Here is an 11,494-nt window from a genome sequence, read left to right as displayed (position 1 = left end):
AGTATCGGATGATACGCTTAACAGCTTCCCAGTGTGGTCTACCAGGGTTCGACGAAAATTGGCTTACCGCATTTACAGCAAACGCAATATCGGGTCGAGTTGTCTGGGCCACAAACGATAAACATCCTACTGCTTCCTTGTATGGCACATCTCTCATTGCTGTTTTCTCTTTTTCAGTCTTCGGGGCCATCGACTTCTCCAGTCTACAGCTCGGATCTGCTGGTGCTGCTACCGGGTTCGCATTTGTCATACCAAAACGTCGAACGATTTCCTCAATGTATGCCTGTTGATCCAACGAAAGCTTGCCACCACGTCGATCCCGTTGGATCCGAATGCCGAGGCAGTGTGTGGCCTCCCCCAAGTCCTTCATTTTGAACCTCTGCATCAAGAAGTCCTTCAGCTTCCTCTTCAATCGTTGATCGTTCGTGAAAATCAACAGGTCATCCACGTATATTGTCACGAAGAGCATCTTCTCCCTATCCAGCATCCAGTACATTAGGCAAGTGTCCACCCGCGATCTCTGCAAGCCAAATTCTCGTAGCACCTCGTCTAGCTTCGCATTCCATACTCGGCTTGATTGCTTCAGGCCGTACAATGCCCTCTTCAGCTTGCAGATCTTGCCATTTGAATTCATGAATCCTTCGGGCTGAACCATAAAGATTTGTTCGTCACCCAGTTCGCCTTGCAAGAATGCGGTAACCACGTTCATCTGATCCACATCCAAGTCGATCTTCGTTGCCACCGCCACCAGGTAGCGAATGGTTGAATATCGTACTACGGGAGCGTAGACTTCCTCGTAGTCAGGCTTCTGTGAACACCCCTTCACGAAAAGCCGCGCCTTGTAGCGCTCCGGATTTCCATCAGGTCCTCGCTTGACGGCAAAAACCCACTTATTCCGGATGGCTTTGCGTCCCTTGGGTAGGTTTGTTAACGTCCAGGTCTGGTTTTCGCTCAGTGACGCCATCTCTTGCTTCATCGCTACGATCCAACAATCACGATCAGGTCGCCGCATGACTTCGTCGTAGCTTTGTGGAATATCCTCCAAAACTGTCAATGGAGTAGATTGCTGGGGGGGAATTGCATCACCAGTAAATGTACCGAAAGTTAAAAATTCATCATACTTGTTTGATAGATGCGCTCCCGACCGCTGCGCCTCAACCCTTGTTGACTTTGTTCAACTGGTCTTGATTGTTGCGGTGGGAGCGCGTGATTGGTATAGGCATCTTCATATTCATCGCTAGACGTCTCCAGTGTGTTGTTGCTTGCTTCTTCTTTATCGTCATCATCATTATTGGTGGTGTTCGCATTTGGACATTTAACAGGCACTATGATCTCTTCAGTAAATATTCCAAGAATTCCACCGGTTGAACCTCTTGAGGACACTTGGTACTGACACCCCTGCTTGTCCTCGTTAATCACCTCCACGTCACGGCTGATCTCGAGCTTGTGACTCTCCGGGAGGTAAACCCGGAATCCTTTTGTGTCCTCGCAATAGCCTACAAAAACACCCTTTACCGCTTTCGGGTCGAACTTCCTGCGCTTGACCTTTGGAACATGGACCATCACACTCGTACCGAAAACTTTGAGGTGCCGCAGATCAGGCCTTATGCCGGTCCACATTGCTTCAGGTGTCTTGTTTCCGATGGATCGAGTTGGTGGTCGATGTACTAGGTACGCGGCAGTCGATATTGCTCTCCGCCCAGAATTCCTTCTGCATACGCGCATCGTTTAGAAGACATCGAGCCTTTTCCACAAGGGTTCTATTCATCCTTTCTGCCGTACCATTCTGCTCTGGAGTGTATGGACACGACCTCTGATGACGGATGCCATCTTTCTCCAACGTCTTCCGGAATTCGTTGCTAACGTACTCTCGCCCATTGTCAGTCCTGAGAATTTTAAGTTTTCTACCTGTTTGCCGCTCCGCCTTCGCTCGAAACAACTTGAACGCAGCCAGAACTTCACTTTTGGTCTTTAGAAAGTAGACTGCCACTCTTTTGCTTGCATCATCTACGAACGTGGCGAAATATCGACTGCCACCCAAGGAAGGTACCTCTACTGGTCCGCAGAGATCGGAATGCACCAGCTCCAGCAGTTCTGATGCTTTGGATTCGGTTTGGAAATGGTCTTCTAGATTGTTTCCTTCCAGACAGACTGTGCAATTCTTCACCTTCTCACCTTGAAAATCAACGCCATCGGACACGTTCTTGAGCTGCTTCAAACTTGAATCATTCAGATGGCCCATCCTCCGATGCCATAGCTGTATTCCGTTTGCCAGAAACGCTCGCTCCGGCTGATTCAATCGATATAGACCGCTTTCTTCCTTACCAGAAACGACCAGCTCACCAGCCTCGTTCAGCACCACACATTTGTTCGCAGTAAACTTCATGGTATAACCTCTCTTGCAGATCGCACTTACCGACAATAAATTAGCAATTAATTGCATATTATTCGGCAACTCGGCCGTACGAAAACCATTTTTTTGTTAAATATCTTGGCTGTGCATATGCACAGCATATGTTTCGAAATGGACAAATTGATATGAAATTTGCGAAAAAGAATCCACGTGTCTTGGAGGACCTGAACCTAAACCTCCTATTCTCTAGATAGGCGTGATAACCCCTACACAGCAAGACCACTTAAAGGTCACGTTTGCGGAAAAGCCATCAGAATCCGAGTACCAACCTCCACCGCGGTTAGCTCTCTTTTTGGCAAATTGAATATCTTTCGATGCTTGATTTGCCCAATCTCCACATTTGCTTTACTGTTGTATATCCACAGCCAAGCGAGTGCACATTGTTTATTAAACGAGAGGATCGAACTCCATGCCCCCCAGCAACGGACTGGGTGGGACGGTATAGAATGCGAATTCAATCGCACTCTGCTGTGCCAAAGGCTTGCTTGGCTAAAGCATTTGATGAGTTTGATTGCCTTTACGTAAACGGTCGCGTGTACTCAGACGACTAATGACGGTGAAAGACCGACACTTGATTACAATTGATTGCATATTATTCGGCAACTCGGCCGTACGAAAACCATTGTTTTGTTAAATATCTTGGCTGTGCATATGCACAGCATATGTTTCGAAATGGACAAATTGATATGAAATTTGCGAAAAGAATCCACGTGTCTTGGAGGGACTGAACCCTCAACCCCCTACTCTAGATAGGCGTGATAACCCCTGCACAAAAAGACCACTTAAAGGTCACGTTTGCGAAAAAGCCATCAGAATCCGAGTACCAACCTCCACCGCGGTTAGCTATCTTTTTGATTTGCCCAATCTCCACATGTGCTTTACTGCTGTATATCCACAGCCAAGCGAGTGCACATTGTTTATTAAACGAGAGGATCGACTCCATGCCCCCAGCAACGGACTGGGCGGGACGGTATAGAATGCGAATTCAATCGCACTCTCTGCTGTGCCAAAGGCTTGCTTGGCTAAAGCATTTGATGAGTTTGATTGCCTTTACGTAAACGGTCGCGTGTACTCAGACGACTAATGACGGTGAAAGACCGACACTTGATTACAATTAATTGCATATTATTCGGCAACTCGGCCGGACGAAAACCATTTTTTTGTTAAATATCTTGGCTGTGCATATGCACAGCATATGTTTCGAAATGGACAAATTGATATGAAATTTGCGAAAAAGAATCCACGTGGCTTGGAGGGACTCGAACCCCCAACCTCCTACTCTCTAGATAGGCGTGATAACCCCTACACAACAAGACCACTTAAAGGTCACGTTTGCGGAAAAGCCATCAGAATCTGAGTACCAACCTCCACCGCGGTTAGCTCTTTTTTTGCAAATTGAATATCTTTCGATGCTTGATTTGCCCAATCTCCACATTTGCTTTACTGTTGTATATCCACAGCCAAGCGAGTGCACATTGTTTATTAAACGAGAGGATCGCACTCCATGCCCCCCAGCAACGGACTGGGCGGGACGGTATAGAATGCGAATTCAATCGCACTCTGCTGTGCCAAAGGCTTGCTTTGGCTAAAGCATTTGATGAGTTTGATTGCCTTTACGTAAACGGTCGCGTGTACTCAGACGACTAATGACGGTGAAAGACCGACACTTGATTACAATTAATTGCATATTATTCGGCAACTCGGCTGCATGAAAGGTTAGCTTCTTTTTTTGCAAATCGAATATCTTTCGGATGCTTGATTTGCCCAATCTCCACATTTAGCTTTACTGTTGTATATCCACAGCCAAGCGAGTGCACATTGTTTATTAAACGAGGATCGTATCCATGCCCCCAGCAACGGATCATGGCGATGGTATAGAATGCGAATTCAATCGCACTCTGCTGTCAATCAAACTCATCAAATGCTTTAGCCAAGCAAGCCTTTGGCACAGCAGAGTGCGATTGAATTCGCATTCTATACCGTCCCGCCCAGTCCGTTGCTGGGGGGCATGGAGTGCGATCCTCTCGTTTAATAAACAATGTGCACTCGCTTGGCTGTGGATATACAACAGTAAAGCAAATGTGGAGATTGGGCAAATCAAGCATCCGAAAGATATTCAATTTGGTAAAAAAGAGAGCTAACCGCGGTGGAGATTGGTACTCGGATTCTGATGAATTTTCCGCAAAACGTGACCTTTAAGTGGTCTTGTTGTGTAGGGGTTATCACGCCCATCTAGAGGGGGTTGAGGGTTCGAGTCCTCCAAGACACGTGGATTCTTTTTCGCAAATTTCATATCAATTTGTCCATTTCGAATATATGCTGTGCATATGCACAGCCAAGATATTTAACAAAAAATGGTTTTCGTACGGCCTGAGTTGCCGAATAATATGCAATTAATTGTAATCACGTGTCGGTCTTTTCACCGTCATTAGTCGTCTGAGTACACGCGACCGTTTACGTAAAGGCAATCAAACTCATCAAATGCTTTAGCCAAGCAAGCCTTGGCACAGCAGAGTGCGATTGAATTCAGTATTCTATACCGTCCTGCCCAGTCCGTTGCTGGGGGGCATGGAGGCGATCCTCCTCGTTTAATAAACAATGTGCACTCGCTTGGCTGTGGATATACAACAGTAAAGCAAATGTGGGAGATTGGGGCAAATCAAGCATCCGAAAGATATTCAATTTGCAAAAAGAGAGCTAACCGCGGTGGAGGTTGGTACTGGATTCTGATGGCTTTTCCGCAAACGTGACCTTTAAGTGGTCTTGTTGTGTAGGGGTTATCACGCCTATCTAGAGAGTAGGAGGTTGAGGGTTCGAGTCCCTCCAAGACACGTGGATTCTTTTTCGCAAATTTCATATCAATTTGTCCATTTCGAAACATATGCTGTGCATATGCACAGCCAAGATATTTAACAAAAAAATAAATTAGCGGCCAAATTGGGAATTTTTAGCACTTCGTGGACATCGATCGTACCACCTGGAACCTGCACTGCAACCGTACCTTTCGCCATAGTCTCCATGCTGCCATTGTTCGCGGTCCCCACGGCGTGCTGCAATGCCGTTTCGTGAACGAAATTCTGGTTCGGTCTGGCCATGTGACTCGTCGCTCCTGAATCAAAATACCAGCCTTCCGCTTGAACATCGCCGATCGCAAAAATACTGCAGAGACCATTCGACTTCGATTTCGTCTTGATCAGCAACTTATCCGGACTCTTGGACGCAAAATGGCCTGGCTTGTCACAGTTGAAGCACGTCTTCTCGGGTTTCTTCTTACCATGTGATTTGAATTTGTTCGAATTTGTGCTTTTCGTGTATAGCGCCCCACCATCGTTGCTGTTCAGTGGTCCCCTCTCGAGCTTCACATCTTGAAGGATCTTAGCCTTCACCGCATCCGACGTCAGATTCGCTCCTGAGGCCTCCAATCCCATGATCATAGGTTCGTAGTGTTCTGGTAGCCCCATCAGCAGCAACGCCACCAACCACGAGTCATTTACCTTGAACCCAATCGAAGCAAGCTTGTGGCTGGTACTCATTAAATCGTTGACGTATTCCTCTACGCTTGAACAGCCAACCAGACGAATAGAGGTTAACTTCCTCAGTAGCCCAATCTTCCTCGTCAATCCGGAGTCTTGAAAAGCTGTTGATAACTTGTTCCACGCTTCTGCTGCATCCGCCGCATCCTGGACGAGACTGTAGTTATAACTCTCCAGGCTCAGGCAGATTGTTGCCAACGCACGCAACTTCACATCTTCGGGAACCTCTTCTCCAGCCGCAGGACTCACAGCGCACCAGCTACCTTCACGGATTAGGATCATTCGCATAGCGAATGCCCAAGTGGAGTAATTCTCGCGTCCCTTCAACTTCTCTATGGCCGGCATCGCAACGGACCCCGTCGCAACTCGAACGCTTCCTGTTTCAGGTCGACTGCCGTTTCCGCCGCCAGATTGAGAACCGGAACTTCTTATTGGAGATGTCATCTTCAATTTTCAATTTTTTTTTTTCGGTTACCGGCTGGTCCCATAACCTCTAGTAGATCTTGATAAAATGTGTGCTTCAGGTTTGGATGTTAGGCTCTGTCTCATTTGGAGAATTAAACTGAAATTAAACTTAAAAGTGACATTTCAATAATTATCAAATAACCCTGCTCGCAGAGCAAGATTACTTTTGACAGATATCGAATCATTTTGCATCGATGTCTTATTGGAATTGCTGGGTAGCACCAGCCATTTTTATGACTGGGTTTTGTGCTAATTTTCGAACTGTCACTTTTAAGTTTAATTCTCCAAATGAGACAGAGCCTTAGAACACTAATGATTATTTCTCGCTTAACTTTTCAAAAGGTCCTAAGTAACATTTTTTTCATGATTTAATTTGAGTATTGCAATCAACAGATTGACATGAAATACGTTGATTGCATTATTCAAATTAAATCATGAAAAAAATGTTACTTAGGACCTTTTGAAAAGTTAAGCGAGATTTATTGAAAATAACAAACTTAGGTTACTAAGCACAACTAGGTAACTAGGGGTAATTGCGACGCGTTGCTAAAGGATGTCGCGGGTTACTACACAACAGTTTATTTACATTTGCTTCATACTACATGCAGAGGAGGCGCGATGCACCGCATATTACCCCCCTGGGATTGTATTCCGAATAGGCTTTTTCATGAAGACATCATACCGAAGCTTGACTGTAAAAAGTGACAGTTTCTCGTTCTCCATTCTTACCGTTTGTTTTGATTCCGCGCGCACGTTTGTTTTGTTTGTTTTGATTCCGAACCGGACTGCCACGGTCGCGCAAGTGCTAATAGTGAAACTCGCACATAAAAGTTCAAGAAAACTGCAACTTTTTAAATTTTAATTGTAATCAAATTATCTTAACAAGAATGGAAACCTGCAGTAAAAAAACAAAAATTTCTGATAAAGAGCGATTAGCGCTCGCTGCACAGCTCGATAAAGATTTGGATCAGTTTATCGATTCTTTGGAGAAACGCAGATACACGGAAGGGTGGCCCGAGGATCGATGGGAAGAAGTTCGTAGAAATCGTTTTGTTTAGCAACACAGTGGTAAAATTTTAAGATTCTTTCAACAGGAAATGGCTAAGCATCCGTTCTTCATGCGCAAGGCACCAGAACCAGGCGAAGAACTGAGTCCTTTGATGGAAGGTTTACAGCAATTAAAGTACGATCCTGCGGAGAACACTGCTCAGGAGTTAGCAGAGGCTTATAAGGATGATGGTAAATTTTACATGCAGCACAAAATATTCCGATTGGCTGTCCTAAGCTACACGGAAGCACTAAGCTTTGGGGTCACTGATCCAGAATACAAGGCCGTGCTGTATAACAATCGAAGTGCAGCTAATTATTTTTTAAAGAATTATCGTTCTGCAATGATAGACGCACAGAAAGCACTGGATTTAAAACCAGATTATGACAAAGCTCTTTGGAGGGTTGCTCAATGTGCTGGTATATTGGATAAATTCGATGTATGCATCGAACGATGCGACGAGATCCTACAAAAGGATCCAACCAACTCTCTAGCCTTGGATCTGAGGAAAAGCACGTTGGCGAAAAAAGTAGCCCAGGAAAGAGATGCTCGTAAGGTAGCTCAACTGGAACGCCGAAAGCAGGAACAATTGGAGAGGACACTGGACGCTTTGAAAAAACGTGAAGTGCAATTCGAAGAACGGGATGCGTTAACTAATGAAAAACGCCTGAAGCCCAGGTTGGCTCCACTGGAGGATTTCATGGTGAAGGCTGACAGCAATGGGGTACTGCATTGGCCAACGGTTTTTTGCTACCCACAGTTTTTGAGCACCGATTTCCAGCAACAACTATCCGAAGAGTGCACGTAAGATTTTGTGAAATTGCGTTAGATATTCGACATGATAGAAATTTGATTTTCAGTATGGAAGACGTGCTGATCAACCTGTTTGAAGAGCCGTTGGAACTTGACAAAGAAGGCGAGTATTTTCCACACAAGCTGAATGTGTACTATGAAAACCGATTGGCCGGCCGTGTGCACAAGGTTGATATCAAAAAGGCCATAAAAGATATTGTACGAGAGAAGACGTAGGTTTCCGCTTTGAATATCTGATGAGAAAATTCAAAACGAGTTTGTTTTTCAGATTCTATGTCTACGATGGAACTCTGGCATTCTTTATCCTTCCAAAAGATTCGAAATACGAGACGGAATTCCTGAATCAAACTCGAGTACCGCTACGTTTAAAATAGTGAAAACGGTTTTATACACATACGTATGGGTAAGTATAATAAAAACAATATTCATAGAAGAAACGAAAATCTTTCACAGAACAGAAAAGAAAAACCACAAGCATAATGTACAAAACGGCATAATACTTGCCATAAGATGCTTGTACTATCCCATTCATTTCACTTGATTGTAACTTCTACCTAAACAGTAAGGCCGTCGAGTCTCGCAATTTACTCGACTGCTCGAAAATGATTTCTCCGAACGCAAAATGATTATAATCTTGAGTAGAATATCCTTACTTGTAAGACGTTATGGAATAGTACATTAAATTTCTGTACTTTGTAATCTTTAATTAAAAAAAATAAGCAGGGTGGCCACTGAACCGGGAAAACCAGGAGAACCGGAAATTAACCGGGATTTTATTTGAACCGGGAACTCGGTTGGAACAAAAAAAAATGGTTTTCGAGAAATTTTGAACAGCTTCCCACTTATTCCATGCGACGCTCCGGAACAAGTTCTGGAGGAGATTGGCCGACTGAAAAACAACAAAGCCTCTGGGAAAGCTATTTAAACACGGTGGTGGGGCACTGACTAGAGCGCTGCACCGAATAATTACCAAGTTTTTAGATGATAAGGCTATGCCGCAGGAGTGGATGAAAGGTGGCGTGTGTCCCATCTAAAAAAATAAGCTGGATTGCAGCAACTACCGCGCAATCAAATTGCTAAACGCCGCCAACAACACACATTGGACTCCGCAAGACGCTCCGATCGAATAGAGTTCACCGCCGTACCAAACTGACTATCTACAAAACGCTACGGCCCCTATAGGGGCCGTAGACTAATTACGTAAGCAATTTTTCTGAGTTTTTCAACCCCCTCCTCTTGTAGCATTTCTTGATATTGAGGGCGCATTCGATAACGCTTCTTATTCGTCTATAGGGTCAGCAATGTTGAGGAGAAAATTCGACCCATGCATTGTTACCTGGGTACATGCTATGCTAGCTAATCGGAAAATCTCCTCTGAGCTTAGCGGTTCATACATCACTGTTAAAGCAACAAGGGGGTGTCCGCAAGGCGGAGTGCTTTCTCCTTTGTTGTGGTCACTGGTGGTGGATGAGCTTCTAGACAGCTTAGAGAGAAGAGGCTTCGAGGTGGTTGGATATGCTGATGACGTTGTCATTATTGTACGAGGCAAATTCGAAAGTGTTATCGTGGAAAGAATGCAATTTGCCCTTAATCACACTTTTTCCTGGTGTCAAAAGGATCAACTAGGCATAAATCCTACAGAAACTTCCATTATCCCTTTCATCAAACGGAGAAAGGTACAACTGAAACCCCTTTTCTTGAATCAAACACAATTAGTTTATTCAAGTGAAGTAAAATATCTAGGTGTCATACTCGACGCAAAGCTTAATTGGAACTCTCATCTCCAATCAGTTGTGCAGAAAGGTCTCAATACACTTTGGGTTTGTTCAAAAACCCTTGGTAAAAGATGGGGCCTAAAACCAAGTATGATCATGTGGATATATAAAACCATTGTCCGTCCCAGGACAACTTACGCTTCCCTTGTCTGGTGGCCTAAAACTAATGAGGCTGCTGCAAGGGCTAAGCTCAACAAAATCCAACGCACCGCTTGCATAGCCATCACTGGTGCAGTTCGTAGTACACCCACTTTGGCCCTAGACGCAATGCTTCACCTGCCCCGGTTAGATCAATTCATAAAGCTGGAAGCGAAAAAAGTGCTCTAAGGTTAAAGAGAACAAAAACACTGCTGTCGGGAGACCTTACGGGTCACCTCAGCATATTAAATGAATTTGCCATAAATCCCGCAATAGGAATTTGCAGTGACTGGATGGAAACGGTAGTCAATTATGACTTACCTTACGATGTGTTCATTCCTTCCCGCCAGGAGTGGGAAGGAGGTGGACCAACGTTCCAACAGGCTCTATAAATTTCTTCACAGATGGTTCGAAAATGAATAATCTGACAGGATCCGGAATATATGGCCCTACAACAAAAATTTCTGTCCACTTAGGACAGTGGCCCACAGTATTTCAGGCGGAAATATATGCAATATTAGAATGCGTGTTATTATGCCTGAGGAAAAAGTATAGATTTGCAAAAATATGTATTTTCTCTGACAGCCAAGCGGCACTTAAGTCGCTTAATAACTACACTTGTAACTCAAAGCTAGTGTGGGAATACATTATGGTTTTGAGAAACTTATCCATTCGCGTTCGGTTCTACCTATATTGGATCCCAGGACATACGGGTCTAGAGGGAAACGAGATTGCTGATGAGCTAGCCAGGAATGGATCTAATGAAAGGTTCATTGGCCCTGAGCCCTTCTGCAGGATCTCAGACTGCTCTGTAAAAATGGAAGTGAACAAATATATGGTCAGTCAAATCACATCAAACTGGAATGCACTTCCCCATATGAGCCAATCCAAAAGGCTCGTAACGATTAACCCCAAGAAAACCCAACAACTATTAGGTCTCAACAAAAGGGATCTCAACATCTACACCGGTCTAATAACTGGACACTGCCCCTGCAGATACCATCTACAAAAGATCGGAGCAATCCAAACCTCAAATTGCCGCTTCTGTGACGAGGAGAGAGAAACATCAGAACACATCCTCTGCTATTGCAGTGCACTCACCCAACGTAGGTTCAAAGTTCTCAGCAAGCCCTTTTTAGGGCCTGCTGACATATGGATCTTATCCCCCAAGGACTTGGTTGGCTTCATAAAGCTAGTCTCGCCAGAATGGGGGAGTCACATACTGTAACTCAGGATCTCTATTCATCAATAATAGATGGTCTTGAGTTCAGTCGATACCAAGGTATCTCAGTGACAAACATGTTACTGA

The 11,494-nt window shown here is 44.6% G+C and overlaps 1 protein-coding gene across 1 annotated transcript; it reads left to right on the top strand.

Moving 5' to 3' along the window:
* Positions 1–7,167: 7,167 nt before the first annotated feature.
* Positions 7,168–8,715, top strand: LOC134219638 (DNA polymerase interacting tetratricopeptide repeat-containing, protein of 47 kDa). Its single transcript, XM_062698433.1, has 4 exons — positions 7,168–7,445; positions 7,506–8,263; positions 8,320–8,484; positions 8,541–8,715. The coding sequence occupies exons 1-4, from the start codon at positions 7,299–7,301 to the stop codon at positions 8,644–8,646; spliced, it is 1,176 nt and encodes a 391-aa protein (XP_062554417.1). The 5' UTR covers positions 7,168–7,298; the 3' UTR covers positions 8,647–8,715.
* The last annotated feature ends 2,779 nt before the right edge of the window (positions 8,716–11,494 follow it).

This window comes from Armigeres subalbatus, chromosome 3 (genome assembly GCF_024139115.2).
Source record: "Armigeres subalbatus isolate Guangzhou_Male chromosome 3, GZ_Asu_2, whole genome shotgun sequence".
Taxonomy (NCBI): domain Eukaryota; kingdom Metazoa; phylum Arthropoda; class Insecta; order Diptera; family Culicidae; genus Armigeres; species Armigeres subalbatus.
Note: the sequence above shows the minus strand (reverse complement) of the source record. Positions and strands in the feature narration are given on the sequence as shown.

Coding starts and splice junctions, on each gene's coding strand:
- LOC134219638 (XM_062698433.1), top strand. CDS start 7,299: ATGGAAACCTGCAGTAAAAAAACAAAAATTTCTGATAAAGAGCGATTA. Junction 7,446..7,505: donor CCGAGGATCGATGGGAAGAA/GTTCGTAGAAAT, acceptor TTCTTTCAACAG/GAAATGGCTAAGCATCCGTT. Junction 8,485..8,540: donor GATATTGTACGAGAGAAGAC/GTAGGTTTCCGC, acceptor TTTGTTTTTCAG/ATTCTATGTCTACGATGGAA.